The sequence below is a fragment of the Sarcophilus harrisii genome, chromosome 5 (genome assembly GCF_902635505.1).
Source record: "Sarcophilus harrisii chromosome 5, mSarHar1.11, whole genome shotgun sequence".
NCBI lineage: Eukaryota > Metazoa > Chordata > Mammalia > Dasyuromorphia > Dasyuridae > Sarcophilus > Sarcophilus harrisii.
The window spans coordinates 131,783,887-131,803,090 of NC_045430.1; the positions used below are offsets into that span (position 1 = coordinate 131,783,887).

General features: G+C 35.1%; 1 protein-coding gene across 4 annotated transcripts in view; it reads right to left on the reverse strand.

Annotated features, from left to right (window-relative positions):
• Positions 1-9,603: 9,603 nt before the first annotated feature.
• SEPHS1 (selenophosphate synthetase 1) overlaps positions 9,604-19,204 on the reverse strand; it is an 85,286-nt gene continuing 75,685 nt past the window's right edge. For 3 of the 4 annotated variants that reach the window (XM_031938596.1, XM_003771430.4, XM_012550904.3), the window contains exons 8-9: positions 15,079-15,291; positions 9,604-12,436 (exon numbers count right to left, since the gene is read on the reverse strand). In XM_031938596.1, coding sequence (XP_031794456.1) covers positions 12,222-12,436; positions 15,079-15,291 — 428 coding nt within the window. In that variant the 3' untranslated portion in view covers positions 9,604-12,221. The remainder of the gene's footprint in view (positions 12,437-15,078; positions 15,292-19,204) is intronic. The other variant, XM_031938595.1, reaches the window with a different exon arrangement.

Here is a 19,204-nt window from a genome sequence, read left to right on the forward strand (position 1 = left end):
GGAAAAACAATGGTAAATGAGAAAACCACCACCACATTTTAGGAAGAAGAACATTGATAAGAGAAAAAACAACCACATTTTAGGAAGAACATTGGTAAATGAGAAAATGTTCAGAGGAGTATAAGGCTGTTCAAAGATCTCAATTTCGTGCTCTAAGTGGGATAATGAATTGAGTTTGACCCAAGGTGGAGAGGTAAAAGACAGAAGGGAGAGATGGCTGTTAGCTACCTGAATACCTTGATGCCGTCTGCTTCGAAGCTTGTTGGATTTGGTGTTCACTACATTTCAGCCTGGGCCCTCTTGGTTGCTGGCTATCTTGGCTGAGCGGTGGAGGTGGGCCAGGTGTGCTGCCCAGCCCCTGCCATCACCGCAATCACCTCCAGCTGTGAGTCGTGAGGTCGTGCTCGTTGGCAGACAGTGGCAGGGCAGTTTCTGCAAGCCAGTGTGGCCGCATGTAGAGTCTCCCGGCTCTCAGTAGTACTGGAAGGGCCATGGAGCAGCTGTGGTGGCCATGGCCCGAGCCCTGGGCAGTGGAAGCCCCACACCCAGTCTCCCCGGTCCCCCAAGTTGGCGTGGAAGGAGAACATAAAGACCACAGTTCCTCAGACAGTGAGTTGGGGTCAGGGAGAAGCCTGGCTGGGATAGGCAGGCTTGTTTCTCTGAAACCCACTTTCCTCTTTGGGAAATTGGGTGGGATGGGACAGTTAGGCTGTGTATGGAGATGTGTTCCTAATGGGAAAAATCTGTCCACTACTCATCCATTTTCACTACTCAAGTGGCTTCTGGAACCAATTAACTGTATCTGAAAGGCTATCACATGGAAAAGAGATTAGACTTGTCTTGGTATCAGATGACAGAAGAAAGGAAATGGATGGAAGTGACAAAGGAGAAGGGATAATCTTTTTAACAACTAGAACTACCCAAAAGGAGAATGTGTGCCTCAGGAAGTAAGCAAAGACTGGAAAACCACTTGTTAAATATGCAGGGGTTTTGAATGGGGTGGATTAGGTAAATACAGTTCTTTCTAATGAAGTTCTTTCTAAATAATCATTTATACTGTATGATTATTATATGATTATGCCTAAACATAGTTGGATGTCGATTTACAGAAACTAATTATAACCAGACTAATAATAAGTGTTTCCGTTTTTAAAATGCCCAGGTTTATTTCTACATAGTATTCAACTTCAGCAAATTATAGAATGAGGAGATATAAAGATAATTTTAAATGGCTGTTGCCATTGGAATAGGTAAATTTTTAAAACAGGTAAAACTTGGTGCCTTCCATCCCCCTTTCACCTCTGGGTCCATCTTCCATCATTTTCTCCAAGTTACATAGTATTCTGATTCATATTCTTTCAAGGTATGTAGTATTCTGGGGATGACAGATGATGATCTGAAATGGACTCCCCAATACCTCAACTATATTGTGTTGACAGATTCAACAAATTGCTTGTCTACCCCAAAGTGCTCCTCAGCCTAAAATTTATTTCTTCCCCCTTCACTTCTGATTCAAAACTGCTGTTCCAATAAGTTGTTGATTAAGTCTTAGGCAATTTGACAAAAATGATACATAATCTCTCCACTTACCATTTCAAGCCTTGCCACTTCACGATATTTAAGCAGAATCCACCCAAGTTAGGAAAGTTTTTGAACACAGTGGGGTATTGTATTGTAGTATGTCTTCCAAGGACCAGCTAAGTTTAGATAAATTTATCACAAGAATCTTGACTACCTCAAGTAATGAATTTTTTTCAATTATAAAACCTTAAGAAAACTACTCACATGGGTACACTGTGTTTATAAACTGGATATAACACCTATGCCAGTGCTTAAGCAGTTGAAAATACTGGGTCAATATCTACCAGCTAAAATTCCTTGTGCTTCCCCCCTCCCCTCAAAAATAATGCTTTGAAATAACTTCTAATTAATAGAACAAGAATACAAGCTGGAATAATGAATCAAATTTAACAAGATGAAATTTAATAGCAGTAAAGAGTTAAAAATAAGAGGTTAATCAGCTGAAAAGATTAGATACACAACAAAATGAAGCAAACAAACAGTAGCATAGTTACAAAAAACCCAACTCACTGGGGGAAAGACTCGCTGACAAAAACAGCTGGGAAGACATAAGACAACAGTCTGGCAAAAATGAGGTTTATATCAACACCTCATATCATACACCAATATAAATTCCAAATCTATCTATAAAAAGTCATAGCATAAATTAGATGAACTAGGAAGAAAATATTTTTCAGATCTACAAGAGAATTCATGTCTAAATAAGTAATAATGATAATAGCCACCATTTATATAGAACTTTAAAGTTTGCAAATCTCATTTGATCCTCACGACAACCCTAAGGTAGGTGCTGTTATTTCTATTTTACAGATAAGGAAACTAAGACTGAGAAGTTAAGTGAGTTGTCCAGGGTCTAAATAAGTGTCTGAGGTGAGATTTGAACTTAGGTTTTCCTGACTTCAAGTCCTATATTCTCTTCACTATGACACCCATCATCTTCAAGTAGGGGAATTAAGGAAAAGGAAATAACTATTACATGCCTGGCACTGTGCTAAGCACTTTACAAATAGCATCTTTTTTTTTGATATCTCAAGTGACTCAGATCATACAAGACAAAATGAACAATTATATTATAAAAATTATATAAAATTCTGGTTACCTATAATTTCTAAAAGTTTTGTACAAATCTAGCATAACAAAATTTTGTATAAGACTTTGTACAAATCTAACATAGTAAAATTAGAAGGGAAACAGGTAAATGGGGAAAATATTCATAGCATGTTTCTCTGATGAAGATCTGATATCCAAAATGTACAAGGAACTGATATAATGGGCAACTTTCAAAGAAGGACATAAGTTATCAATGATAAAATTCTCTAACTTACTAACAATTACAGAAATTCAAATGGAAGAAACTCTAAGGTACCATTCTCATAGCCATCAATTGACAAATTTGCCAAAACAAGAACATGACAAATCATGAAGGGACCCTGAAAAATGAGCACAATAAATGCACTTTTGATAGAATCTCATTGATCTAGACACTCAGAAAAACAATTTGGAACTATGCCTCAAAAGTTACTGAGCTGTGAGTAACCTCTGAACTTGCTAAACCACTATTATTTGACCTGTATTATTGGAGGAAGTACTCTCAGGGATAACGCAGGGATATCATCAAAGTATTACAGTATAAGATCCCTTATGAAAAATATAGTATTTTTATTGTTCAGTCATTTTTCTGTTGTATCCAACTCTTTGTGATACTATTTGGGCTTTTCTTGGCAGAGACACTAGAGTGATTTGCCATTTCCTTCTGCAGTTCATTTTGCAGATGAGGAAATTGAGGCAAACGGGATTAAGTGGTTTACCCAGGGTTACACAGCTAGTAAGTGTCTGAGGGAGAATTTGAATTCAGGAAGATGAGTCTTCCTAACTCCAGGTTCAGTGCTCTATCCACCATCTAGCTGCCTCAAATAAAAAGACAGAATATTAAACATAATATTTCTTTGATGAATAAAACTTAAGACTGCCATTCCTGACAAATATAATCATTGTTCATTAATGTAGCTATAATTACAGTGTTTGCACCTAAATTTTGTACATTTCTCAGTGCAGTGCTGAGGACAATAAATGTGAATGTATTAGTCCTAGCACTAGTATATATTTTGGAAACAAGGGAATCAACTAAATTCTTAATATCAGTTCATTTTGTTGTAATTTACTATGCTCCAGTAAGAGGAGTGAAAAAACAATTGCTGATTGTTGATATCATTAATTGGCTTCAAATTAATGCTAATCCATTTAGAATGTACAGAATTTGGCATATATTTCAGGTCCATATTGTTTATATCTTTGACTGTATGAAGGATTATCCTAATACAAAAGCTTGGTTGGTTCATCAGACAAAATTATTTCAAATACATTGAATAAAATTAGAGAGGCAACTTGATGTAGTGGATAGAGAACTGGATTCATCAAATCCTTTCTCTGACATATGCTGCTCTGGTTCCTTGGTCAAGTAATTGACTTCTGAGTGCCCCAGGCAATTCTCTTAAGACTATACATTGCAGCCATACCAATCAAACTACCAAAAAATTATTTTACAGAATTAGGAAAAAGATAACAAAATTCATTTAGAAGAACAAAAAGTCAAGAATATCAAGAATATCAAGGGAATCAATGAAAAAACTAAGGAGGAAGTTGGCCTAGCAATATCAGATCTCAAACTATATTATAAAGTGGATATTCTAAAAAATAATCTGATACTGGCTAAGAAATAGAGTAGTGGATCAATGGAATACATTAGGTACACAATACACTGTAGTAAATGACAATAGTAATTTAGTACCTGATAAATCCAAAGTTCTGTACAGGAACATAAAGAGTATAGAGAAGTTGATTTCAGATTATGCTTCTTTTCCACTAAGAAAAGTTTCCTATTCAACTAGCTTTAGAGAGAGGTGTCAAAAATCCTTACAAGATTATCCTAAAGCTTCTGTCTGCTTACACATGTAGTCTGGAAGTAGACATAAGACAATCATGGGCTAATTTTGCCCACTTCATACAGTCAAAGACATAAACAATATGGACTCAAAATGTATGCCAAATTCTGTACATTTTCTAATTGTTTGTAACCAAAAAAGAGATAGTGAACATTATAAATGTAAAATGGATAATTTTGATTATATAAAATTAAAAAGCTTTTGCACAAACAAAATCAATGCAATGAAATTAGAAGGAAAGCAGAAAACACTCTGTGTGTATGTGTGCGTGTGTGTATGTGAATTTGTAGCAAGAATCTCTGATAAGGGCCTTATTTCTCAAATACATAAAATACTAAGTCAAATTATAAAATTCAAATCATTCTGTAACTGATAAATGGACAAAGGATATGAACAGGCAGTTTTCAGAAGAAGAAATCAAAGGTGTTCTAAATAACTATTGAAAAATGCAAATTAGAACAACTCTGAGGTATCACTTCACAGCTATCAGATTGGCTGATATGAGAATTAAAATGATAAATATTGGAGGGGATATGGGAAAACTGATGTACTATTGGTGGAGTTGTGAAATGATCCAACCATTCTGGAGAGCAATTTGAAACTATACCCAGAAAGCTATTAAACTGTGCATATACTTTGACCCAGCAATACTATTAAAAGGTCTGTGTCTCAAAGAAATTTTTTTAATGGAAGGATCTACTTCCACAAAAATATAGCAACTCTTTTTGTGGTAGCCAAGAACTGGAAATTAAGGGGAAGTCCATCAATTGGGGAATGGCTAAACAAACTGTAGTATATGATTGTAATGGAATACTATTATGCTATAATAAATGGAAAGCAGGATGACTTTAGAAAAAAAAATGAAAGACATGAACTTAAAGAAAGTGAAATGAGCAGAACTAGAACATTGTACACAGTAACAGCAATACTGTACAGTGAAGAACTGTGAATGACTTAGTAATTCTCAACAATATGATGATCCAAGACAATCACAAAGGACTTATGACGAAAAATGCCATCTGAATCCAAAGATAGAACTTATGTCAGTACTACTCTTCCTTCCTTCCTTCCTTCCTTGCTTCCTTCCTCCCCCTTTGTTTTCTTGTACAAAATGATTAATATGAAAATGTTTTCCATGACTGCACATGTATAACTAACTTCTTATATCAGATTACTTATCATCTCAGGTATGAAGCAGAAGGGAGAAGGAGGGAAGAATAGAATTTAACTCAAAAAAAAAAAAAAAAGCAGATTGTTAATTGTTTTTACGTGAAATTGGGTAAAAATAAAATATTTATAACAAAAAACTATACATTGCATTAATGTTGACTAAATCTTTAATATTAAATCATTTCATTATAATTTACTACTAAAAGTAAAAATAAAACAATCATTAATTGTTGATTTCATTAATTGTAATTGTATAGGTCAAAGGAATTTAATCATGAAGAATTCTCTTTACTGAAAGATGGGAAAACTCTACAATGACAATATTAGAATGAATACAAATACAACTAACTACCCATAATTGCCACAAGGTATGGCTATTTTCTTAATGCAAGTGTAAAAGGTATAGACCCTGATCTCCTTAAAAAAACAGTGATGATAATATTTTCCCATTAACCAAAACTTTGTCAGGTCAATCTAGTGTTTTTAATTATTTCAAACTTCTTCATTCCAAAATAAATATCCCATAAGTTCAGCTCAAACAGCATGCCTCCTACTTGAACCTTTCTTGATCTTTTCATCTGCTAGTGACACTCCCTCATAATTTCGTATGGGCAGCTAGGTAGCATAGTGAATAGAATGCTAGGCATGAAGGCAGGGCAACTTCTTCCTGAGTTCAAATCTGGTTTCAGATACTTATTAGCTGTGTGACCCTGGGTATGTTATTTAATCCCTGTTTGCCTCAGTCTCCTCATCTGTAAAATGAGCTGGAGATGGAAATTGCAAACCACTATAGTATCTCTGCTAAGAAAAGCTCAAAGGGTATCACAAGGAGTTGGACACAACAGAAAAATGACTGACTGTATTTACCATCTCCTACTGCAATACTTTGATGACTTGTGATATTCGTAATGAGAGTGCTCTCTCCAACAATGCAGGTCAAAAACTACCCACACCTACTCATCCTACTGTGACTCTTGTCACACTGTGCCCTCTGGTAACTCTTCCATTGAGGGGTCACCACATGTGCTGGAGGCCTCCCCATAGTTCTAATGAGATGACATGGCTAACAGTGGGAGATAGGGGCGATCAGTTCTCTCTCACTCTTGCTTTATGATCAGCCCTCCTCCTTTTCTGATGATCTCAAACAATTCGGAAACATTTTCAACAACGAGGGTTCAAAGAAAAGGAATTACCTCGTTTGTAGCCAGTTCCCCAGCACCACTCATTTTCAATATTACTTATTTATTTAACTTAAGTTTTACTGAACAGAGACAAAAGTAGAAAACAGAATAAAAAAAGGAAGCATGTCAGTAAAGATGCCGGCATAAAAGCCTTCCAACCAAAGACAGTGGAAAGAGCACTAGATTGGAAGTAGGAAGACCTAGGTCTGATAGCTGGCTCTGCCAAAGCACTGGACCTTTCTGACGTTCAGTGCTCTGTTTTTGTTTTGTTTTTTTGTTTTTGTTTTTTTTTTTAAAGAAAATGAGAAGACTTAATATTACCTTCCTCTTGGGATTATTCCAGAAAAACTATGTAGTTCTCGAAGCACTACATAAATGATAAGCACTGTGGTATGAGTGGTTAAATGAAAAAGCATTTAAGCTTTTACCATGTCCTTGGTTGGTATAGTACATGCTGGGAAAATAAATAGAAAAAAGAAGGTAGTCCCTGTTGTCTGGAAATTTATATTCTAATTGGGGAAGACAAGACAATAAGAGAATTTAGCTGAAGGATGGACAGAAAGGCCCAGGAGTCCTTAGGAGATAGTTTGTACTCCTGCTAACAGGCAAGGAAGTGGTCCCAAAAGTCAGAGTAGAGAGGGCCTGGGTCCTTCTAGCAGTGGGTGGCAGGAGAGGAGGAGGAGGAGAGAAAGGGCAATGTCTAGCCAGGAAGGACCTTAGGGAAAGGAAAGGAAGCTGGGGCAGGAACAGCTGGGCACAGGCCCACCTGTTACCAGCTCTGGATACGGAGTCCTCCTGAGCAGAGAAGTGCACTGGAGTTAGAGACCTGGTTTTAACTTTTTCCTGGTCAGAGCTGGACAGCTCACAGCCTCCCCATGCCTCTGCCTCCTCATCTGTAAAAGTCTCTTCCAGCTCTGGATCTATGGCCCTACTATAATAGAATTATCTAGTACAAACAAGACTTAAGAACTTGCTTCTTCAGCCACAGTCAGGCAAACACTGTTAGTAGCCATCTTTGAGCAGAAAAGACAATTAACATCTACACTCATATAACAATAATGATATGCTCGGTATGGAAAACACACACAGATTGACTTTTCACAAACAACTTACAAAAAAATATTGATAAGTGAGTGAGGAAGCTTATTTGTACTTGCACTTTTCAGGGAAAGCAATTCTAAGGAATGAGAAAAAAAACAAGAAACCTTTACTCCAAACAAGGTCCGTTTTGAAATGTACTGATTTGGGACTAAGAATGTTGTGACAATAAATGCTACTTATGTCTTGCCTAGGGTACCACAGCGCCAGGGAAGGAAAAATGAATTTGGAATTAGAGGTTCCGAGTTCAGACGCAAGCTGACAACTATGTGTGAGCTTGCACAAGGTAATAACTCTTTTTCCCCTCAGTTTCCTCATCAGTAAATGAAGTTCCTTGCTGCTCTAAATCTCTTATCTTAGGAAGACTACTCTTACCAAAGCTAAGTAAATACTAGTCTCCATCAACAAAGAAATCCTCCAGTTAACACAGAAAAATGATCTGGTTCAAAAGTTTAGTTGCTCTTCTCCTTCTTATGGAACAAAATGATCAACCTTTTTGCCACCACTTTAGTCATCAACACTCTTTCACTTAATCATAGCTCAGTCTGCTTTTTGAAATGGATTGATAGTGAGCCAATTTCTCATCTTATTCTACCTCTATAAAAGATAATTTTCATGACTATGAGCAAGATATCATGTGACAGAGTTCATGCAACTTAGCCTTTTCTTTGTATAGGATGGCTTTTTCACATTTCAGAAGGGGAGATTAAAGCATGGGAAAATGATCAAGATTAAATCTGAACTTTAGAACCTCTCATTTCCAAATTGAATGGCTGGCTCATACATGGAATTCCCTAAATGATCAAGATTAAATCTGAACTTTAGAACCTCTCATTTCCAAATTGAATGGCTGGCTCATACATGGAATTCCCTAACTAGAAAATGCAGTGAGAACATTCTAGCTATATAGAAGTAGTTGCATACAGAAATGTGCTGTTTCTTCAAATGTTATCTGTCCTGATAAAGGGAAATGATATAGGTGGGTGATAGAGAAATAATCATTAGGCAGTCATATTTAAAAGTTACATGGCAGAATTAGAGAATAAATTCAACATCTATCCTCATTTCATTTCTGGAAAAAAAAAAAAAAGATATCCTTAAAGGAAAGTAATGATAGAGAAAAGACTACTTTTCCTTTCTTTTTGTGTATTACAAAGATATAGTTGTGCTAAAGTTCAGACTATAAACTCTTAACTAATGCATATAAAACAAAAAAAAAAAAATCCCCAATCAATAAATTTCTTAAGGCTTGCAATCTTAAAATGCCCTATTGCAGTAAGGATTTTATGAATGTTCAATTTACACTACTCACTTTACTAAGAAAGTAACCATTATATTTTTACTAAACTAAAATAGTTACTTTAGTGTACAGCATTTAAAAATTTCAAACTGTTGACTAAGGAAAGAATAATGAATAAACATTCCAGAGTAAATATAATTATTGAACAGAGAATAGACTCACAATCACCACTATACCATAAAGCCTCTTCTATCTTGACAATATTCCCAATTACAGACTAATGGGCTCATTTATTTTTGCAACCAATCACAATGTAGTATCTTCAGTGTTATAATCCAGATTTACTTTTGAAGAAAAAAGTACAAATCCTAACTGAGTTTTATAACGAGTCATCTGTTATTATATAATCATTCATTTTATGACAACATACATTCACAAATTTCATCAAGAATATACAAACATACTACAGGTTCTCGTCTAATGTCACACTGTGGCATGAGTGTCCCCGGGCTTTTCAAAGATATGCCAACTGAACAGAAGCTTTTCTAAGTCCGACAAACTATTAGTATAGTTGTGAACTTGAATGTTTATCCCAAGGAACATAATAGCTAGTTTGGAGAGGTTCATCACCAAGTTGGCTGCAGGGTGAAAAATGTCAGGAATAGCAACTTTTAAAGACTAAAGACAGCTTTCCAAGCTGGGGACTGGAGGGAGATGGGTATTAGGGTTCAGTGGTAAGGTCTACTCATTTAATTAGTCATAGATCTGTATTGGTGGTGGGAATTATCCACACTGATGAAACCACAGATCGTTGGAAGTATATGCAATATATTTATTTATTAAAGGCACATTAACACCATGAAAGGTCAGGTTGTGCATAAAAACTGATACAATTAGAGCTACTTGATTTCTCTAGATATCATTTCAACATACCAGACATGGCTGCTGAGACAAATCGCCCAGATATTAAGTATGGTTGTTGTACAAGATGGTCATAGAATTAAAAAAAAAATAAAAATAAAAAGCCACCTACCTCTAAGTACTTTATTAGACTTTGTATTCTGATTTATTTCTGAATTTTCCCTATTTTCCCCCAACATTTCTGTAAGAAACTTTTTCTTACACTATCATAATTGGACTTCAAAGTGTCCATTTTCATTTTACTGGTAAAATAACCTAAACCATCAAATGAAGTTTGTTAGCTCTTACTTTCAAAGAAAGTCAGCCTGAAATGAAAAAACATCAGGATTGATTACAGAAAGCTTTCATTTCAAGAGCAACTTAAATATAGGAATACATAATGTTCTATTTTTGAGGGGAAGGTTTCAAAATGTTCAAGTTTTATCTGAGTTCTAGCACCATTTTTGAGGGAAAGGCCACTTTATCTGTCTAGTTTTTGTTAAGTAACAATTCATGACAATATCTGTGTACATTTCAAAGAAACTACTCAAGTTAATATCAGCTCTGTACACTAGAATTCTGGGTAGAGATCCACTATGTCTGTATGAGCTACCGTCTTTCTTTCTTTGAAGGAGGACAGCTTTGCAGTTTATTTTTTGAAAAGATCTGTAGTGCTTATGATGCCTGCGGGCAGTTGTTTTCCAAAGACTTGCTGATGCTTCATTTAGGAAGATACACATTTCAAGATTCAATCCTCTTGTGCTATTGACAAAAATCTCTCCAAAATGAGGAAATTCTAATACAAGGAAATCTATTTTCAGGACACATATAATACTTTTTTTTTTTTTTTTTTTTTTTAAGATGTTGCCCTTATCCTTGAACTCCAAAATTAATTCAAAGAACAAATAGCTCACATAAAATTTAAAACTTCTACAAAACTAAAATACAATTTATTGGAGGGAAGTAGATTTTAAGAAAAATCTTCCCAACTCCCTCCAAAACACAACTAAAAAGGGTATCTGCTTATACAAGAGCAATAAAAAAAATTAAATATTTATTTGAATAACAAGTTTTAAGTTCAAGCTGCAATGTTGGCAATGTAGATTTTAACACAGATCACAAAAAACGTGCACAAAAAATATTGGAGAAAAGGACAAAATAATGCTAGGAATTATGCTAAACAGCTGCTGATTTTTAAGAAAATGGTCTGTAACCACTATACAAAATATAAAATGTATTAAACACTACCATCCACAGAACAGTCTTTTTATTATTGATTATATTTAAAAATTATTTGTGTAGTTAATTATATACTGAATTGTAAATGAATATTATACATTAATCCCCTTTTGGTCGGCAATTCCTTGCTGCACTATAGCACATCCAATTATATTGCAAAAAGTTAGCAATTCCCCCCCTTTTAATAAAGAAAACAATTATTGATATTACAGTAAATATTATAAGATCTACAAATATGAAATGAAAATTTCTCCTTCAACTTCAAAGTGCTTTCCATGCAGAGTTAAGCACTTGCCTTATTTAACTGAGTGCACTACTAAGTCCAGGGTTGGAGAGATGCTCTTGGATCATAAGACTAGACTTTACAAATAAAAGACTGAAAGTAATCATGCAACCCTCTTACTACTACTGGGTATACCCATTGTGTCACCTAACCATTCTGCCTCTCCACTATACCATTCAAGACATCAAAAAATTATTAGACTTATAATGATAAATATACATGTAATGAAGACACAAATTGCTAAATGACACTACTACTGGTAATGTCTGTGCTACGTGAAAGCACCTTTAAAAAGAGCCTATGCGGCAAGAGATAAGTGTCTAAAGATTCAAAATGAATCAACAGTATTGGATAACAATATAATTCTCAACTCAGAAGCTGCCTCAAGATTAGGTGCATCTTCAGTTAATGTAACAGGAAAAAAAGGCAATGGATTTTATTTTATTAATTGCATCCACTCACAAATTGACCTAAGGTCACCAGATGCTGCGTAGACACAATGAGATTTTTTTACAGTCTTTAATTGTAATGATGATAAAGGAATAGATCTATTTAAAAACAAAACCAAATAGCTATTTTTGTCTAGATTAGGAGGTGGCACCAGGCGTGGGATTCACATTTTGGGTGGCCACTTGTGGTGCTACTTCGATGATCCGGGGCTTGTCTATAATTCTGGCTGTACGGTTGCCTTTCTCTACAATCCCAATAATCCATGCTTGGTGACCTTCCCCATATTTGGGGGATTTAATCTCTGCGCAGAAACGAGCTGCCTGCTCACGTGGTAAACAGATCAGAAGGCCTCCTGGCAAAGAAAAAAGGACCATTCATTAGTTTTTGACTTTCTGAGTGACAGAGTATTTCGGTACTCTTTATCCTCTTCAGCTATTTGCAAAGAAATAAACTGAATACAAATCAATTTGTTTTTGTTCTATGAACCACGTCCCTTTTATTGTCCTTAAGCTGAGGCCTATAGCCTATTCTGCCTTTCCTTCTGCAATGAATTTTCATTTTATTTAGTTATTTTCTGATGAAACTATAGAATTTGGAAATTTGCTTTCTTTCTTCCTTTTTTTTTAAAGCTTTTCAAGAAACTGCAGCTAAGTGTGGTGGGTTTGGGTGCTGAGTTAAGGAATTTGGACTAGTATTCATTTTTCCAGTTTAACATTAAAATAAAAATGAAACAAAATCAAAGTTAATTCTCCCAGTTCTAAATAATCTTTTCATGAATCCCTAGTTCTAAATACTAATGGTGAATAGTTCCCACCATTCAAATTTTTTGGCTTATACTCACATACTGGAACCGGAGGAAACAATGAAATCAGTGTGATAGTGTCAATTGAAAGTTTATGCTAAATATTTATCTCAAGTGGGTTCCTCACTGGAGAAAAGAAATCCTACTACATCCACAACTGACTTCCCATCCTATCCCATTGATTACATTCATACCTTTTCTTCTCACTTCAAACTTACTAGGGCACCATTACCCTTCTCTCCTGACAACTGAAAACCTCACCTCACATTTCACTGGCAAATTTGAGGCCATTTGTTTAGAAGTCCCTTGTCCCACATGATAATATCCACTATTTCCTCCTTCACTTTACTCTCTGATGATGAGATAACCTCTTTGTTCTCCAAGGCCAAGCCTTCTGCATGTACTTTTGATCCTATCTCATCAAACCCCATCTTCTCTAAGAGATGCCTCTGCTCTAATGTTCCATTCCTGTCTCCCTGTCTTTCCTAACCTCTGCCTTGATGACTCCACAACTTCCTTTAACATGAAATTAAAAAACTATCACCTGCTGGAGGCCTTTGCTGTTCCCCCCTGATGCTGATATGAGCTTTCCCCGCTGTGACTAATTTTCATCTATTCTGTATGGGCCTTGTATGTAACATGTTGTCTCCCACATCAGAATGTATGCTCCTTGAAAACAGGAGCAGTTTTTGCTTCTTTTTTTTCTTTTTTAATACCCCAAGATCTTAGCACATTGCGTGGCACTTAGTAAGTGCTCAATAAATGCTTATTGATCGATTTCATCTCATTTTGATTTTCTGTCTTACCTTAAAAATTTTTTTTTAAATATATTTTCTAAAAATCACAGTAAATTGAAGACTAATGTGAGAGCCAAGAGAGATATAAGTCCAGCCCCTTGTTCTAGTGCTATGTAACTGTGTGTCTGACCTGGGCATTCACCTAACCTGTCTAGGCTTCAGTTTTCTCGCCTGTAAAATGAGTTGAACTAAGATCTCTAAGACCTCTTTTAATTCTTAACAGAATCTGGTACAAGAAATTTACCTGCTTTGCTTTGCTAATCAAACAAATATTTTCTCAAATTTGTTTACCTGCCATTTTTATAAGATATTCATTTCACTGCCATCACAAGCTCCAAAAAAAAGTACAACAAATACAAACTTGTATTTTTTTTATTTTTATTTTTTACCTTTACATAGAAAGTGTTGAAAATAATTTTATTAATTTTGAACAGCAAAAACAAAGTTTAGTCTGCTACTAAATTTTCTGAGACAAGAGCTGTTTAAGTGCTTAAAATTTCAGTAACACTAAAAACACTAGAAAAGCTTGTGTCTGCCAAAGCCTGTCAGAATTTCTTTAAAAATACACCATTCTCAATGTACTTTATACCTGTTTTGACATAAGCTTGGAAAAAGAACAATAATCATGGTCACAGAAAACAGAGAAGAACAAAAAGACTTAAAAGATGAAAAAGTATAATCAGACAATAGGGAAAAGGAGCAGATAGAGGAGGTAATAACAATAGAATTGTTCTCCATAAAGAATACACTTTAAAGTCTGATACATAGAGTCTACTTCTGGTCCAGTATAATAATAATAGATCATGTCTATAAGTAGAATCTGTGGGATTCTAATTTTAACTAAGTCAAAGATCAAGTTTCTAAGGATAACTCAGCTATCAAAAAAATCACCTTCTTCACGAGAAAAGCTGAAACCTTACAAAACCATAGAAGTACATCTGACCCTCAAACTATAAAGAAGCTCAAGAACATCTATGTTGATCTTTCCTCAAAAAGAATAACATCAAAATCATGTCTTTTCTTTTCACACCGGTTCCCTGAGGTTTCCACAGAATTTTCTGGTACACAAGCAATCTGCCTTTACAAAACAACAACGAAACAAATATGATCCTATTGCCCCACCATCATAATGAAGCATGAATTTTGAGGTCTGTCAGCATTCGTGATCAATTTCAACTGAACTATCCACATTCTGTCCTAATTTTCCCCATCTCTACAGCAAAAATCACCAAAACCCAGAAATCCCTATGAACAGCATGCATTTGTAGGACTAGAGCTATAAGGGACCAGGTAAGTCAGCACAGAATAAAGCTACAGATACTGGTCCACTTAGAAACTGAATCTAAGTCTTTGATATCTCATTAAGGACAGGCAAAATGTGCCAAGTGGCCTCACCTGATGTCTCTGGACAGGTTCCATGCATAAGGCCAAACATGTTTCCACAGGCCTTACTAACGGCAGCCATCTTGGCCAACACTGGAAGATTGTGGATGACAAAGGATACTTCATTCCTCTGCTGCTTGGCAAGGTTCTGTGCATGGCCCAAGATCCCAAACCCTGTGATGTCCGTGGCTGCGTGTGCATTAAAAGTGTGCATGAGTCCAGCAGCTAAAAGAGAAAAAAAAAAAAAAAAAGATGCCACTAATTACTTATATTTGGTTATCTGATAAAAAGACCAAATTTGCTATCTTTCCCAAAAATCCTCCACAGGCTGTTGGTCTTAAGATTTCTCATTTGACAAATGTGGACACAAAATTCTCATGCTTTCTTCTACCGTCTCTCTGTTGAAAAACTAATAATCAAAAAAATCTTGGATCTAATTTTCTATCTTGAACAATAAACTTACAAACCATAACTTTAATCATTATTATTTAACAGATTTAAAATTTGTAAAGGGACTCATGAAAAAATAAAACTCTAGCAGATGATGGAACAATGGACTATCTAGAACATCCTTAAATATTAAGATAATATAAAATTAAGCTGTTTTTGTATAGACATTTTCTAAAAAGGAGACCAGAAAAAGGTTTTGACATGAAAGCACATGGGTTTCAATCTCTCTATTGTCCTTTAATGGCTCTGTGATCTTTGACAAATCATTTCCCCTTTCTGGAGCTAAGCTTCCTCATCTCTAATAAAGAATTTGGGTTACATTATTTTTAAAATTCTTCCAACTCCAAATCCTAAAATGACCTTTTAATCTGGATGAGATAGTAAGTAAAACAGTCCTAATAATTATTACATTTAAATAGTTTAGGCACAGTCCATTCAGGTTAAGTTGCCAGCAGTACAATTACAAATAAGGGGTGACTATGACTTTGTAAAACCCTGATTTGCATTTTACAAGTTTTTCACAATTATCTTAATATATAGAAGAAGAAATCACAAAGGGAGAAATGCTTTGGAAAAAGGTGGGATTGTTTCAGTTTTTTAATTTCACGATCACTCCTCCATCCCCAACTACTCTTATGTGATAAGAGTAAAATAAAGTCCAACAAAGGAGTACACTAGCCATGCTTGACAATGTAAGCCCCATTCAATGTCTAGAATATTCCCTACTTCATTCTCAATAGGATGAAAGTTCTTATCTTCTCTCTAAAAGCAGTTCTATCTCAAAAATCTATAGTTTCATATGTGTGATGACTTATTCCACAAAAGTAGATTCTGATCCACACAAGAAGGTTAAGTAAATTACTACTCAATAGAGGCCAATTCTCTGCTGATGTGACTTTTTCAACTTAAACTGTACTGAATAGATATACAATCCAATTTTGGTCCTGTACCTGAAGTCTTTCCAGTCTGACAGGCTTAGTCAGAAGTAAGAAAATAGCAATGTAGATTAGCCAGATTGTTTATACTTCACTGACACAGAATTTGAGAATCATCTCCTCTCTACAATAAGGCATTAAAAGTAGGATATTAATGGACAGAAGTATCCATTATCAAGAGACCAAGTCAGTTAATAGGAATGTTTCTAATGAGATACTGAGGTACTGACTGCATTCTTTCCCCAATACAAAGCTTCTTAAGTGTTTAAATCTCAGAGATTAATCCAGATGAAAAATAAGAAAGCCATCACTTGACACTCAAAGAACATTTACAAAAACAAAAACCCAAAACCAATTGTTACCTACTAAGATTTATTTGGCTTTATATAAAACAATTAAAAGTTCAGAAAAATAGAACTGTGAGTAACTAGGGGAGAAGAAGATTTTGGGAAGAGAAATCAATCAGAAACCTGGAGTCTTAAAGAAGAAAATGAAACCTTTTGGAAAGAATCAGAAAGTGAAAAAAGTTAATAGCTAAGATTTATATAACACTTTAAAGTTTGCAATAGCTTTTACTTATATTATCTCATCTGGATCTCAAAACAACTCTGTGAAGTGGGTGACCTTATCCTTGTTTTCTAAATAGGGAAAGTAAATCTTAATGAGGTTAAATTTTTTGTCCAGGGTTATACACTTAGTAAGTGTCTAAGATGAGTTTCAAATTTAGGTGCTTTCTGACTTCAAGCACCATATTCTCACTAAGCTAAAAAGCTGTCTCTTAAATGAAAAATAAATGATAAACTGCTATTTTAAAAAATTACAATAAAAGCAGGAAAAAGCACAGGAAACAAAATTAAAAATTATTTCCAAACCCTTTTTCTAAATTTTTATAAATAACTTTATTAAAACTCAGAATTAAGAGGAAAGCCAGAAAGGATTCTGGAAATAAATCCTAGAAAAGCATCATGAGAGTGGATATTCCTGAATATAGAACCAGATTGATATAGGCCAAAATTCTTCCTCCCTTACTTAATAACAGTACTGTGGCACTGATGCCAAGAGCAAAACAGGGTCTCAGTTCCAGCTTCCAGCCCAGTCTGAAGTCTGCAGAGGAATAACCAGGACAGGAATCCCACGTTATAGGCCAGAACTTTGAAATAAGGATTCTTATAAGGTTTTAAGTCTGTGGAATTGATGAGACAATGGTTATCTGGTTTAGCATGGTGATTAATAGTTCTCTAGTTCAGTACATGTACTTAGTACTTAATATAGTCACACAAGATTCACACCTATGATAATGGAGTATATAATAGTCAGCAAGGACTAGACGAGATTCATTCCATCTTTGGTCAGGCTCCTGGTGGCTGGCCTACCGCACTTCTCCACTGAAGTGGACTCCATAGGGCCTCTAAGAAAACTAGCCAAGCCCCAAGTGAAGGAGATAGGACTCTGAAGGAGATAATAAAGGATTTGGACTTTAACACCTGGCTATTGTTGTGGTGATTAATCAACTGAAAAGAAAGCTGCCCCAGAAACCTCCAGGAAACCACCAATCCTAGACCAAAGGAGAGTCAGCAGTTCCATCACTCTGAACCAGCTGGCTATAAGTCAGCAGAAGAATAGTTATTTGAGTTTGTAATAAGATCCAAACCCAGGCCAGGAATTTGTGAGCTTAAACCAGGGACCAGCAACTAGACCACTTTAGAAGAATTGAAAGCTCATTTTAATTTGTGTTTACCTTTTCAAATAGCAAATTAGTCTAATTTCAAATCAGATGGGGACCAACTTGAAGATTCCTAGACTGAGATATCCCTAAGATTTTGGGATAACACAACACTAAACACTCCCAAAAAATGGCAGAAGGATAAGACCAAATCTTCTTCCAAGAAGTATGAAAAGCCCAGCCTTGTCATAAAATCTGAAGCCCAAAAATAATTGGGAAGAATAAGCAAATAAAAAAGAAACCTACAATAAGAAGAGTGACAGGGACACTCAAGACATAAACCATGAAGAAAAGAATGAGTCCAGAACATCTATAAAGCAAGCCTCAAAGAAAAACACGTAAATTGGGCACAAATAAAACTAGAATTTCTAGAAAAAAATAAAGTAATTTAAAATTATTTGTTTGTTTGTTTTTTATTAAAGCCTTTTGTTTACAAAACATATGCATGGGTAATTTTTCAACATTGACCCTTGCAAAGCCTTCTGTTCCAAATTATCCCCTCCTCTCCACCCTGTCCCCTAAATGGCAGGTAGTCCAATACATGTTAAATATGTTAAAGTATATGTTAAATCCAATATAAGTATACATATTTATACAGTTACCTTGCTGCACAAGAAAAATCAGATCAAGAAGAAAGAAAAAAAATTGGGAAAGAGAACAAAATGCAAGTAAACAACAACAGAGTGAGAATGCTATGTTGTGGTCCACACTGAGTTCCCACTGTCCTCTCTCTGGGTGTAAATGGCTCTCTTCATCACTGAACAATTAACTTGGTTTGAATCATCTCATTTTTGAAGAGGGCTATGCCCATCAGAATTGATCATCATATAGTCTTCTTGTTGCCATGTATACTTAAAGTAATTTTTTAAAAGAGTTAAATATATTTTTTTAAATAAATGAAATGAGAGTACTAGAAGAAAGAATTAGAAAATAAATGAAGCCATGAAAGAAGAAATAGGAATAAAAATGAATAGCTTGGCACAAAAGGTACAAAATCTTAGCAAAACATAAAATTTCCTGAAAATTTTAA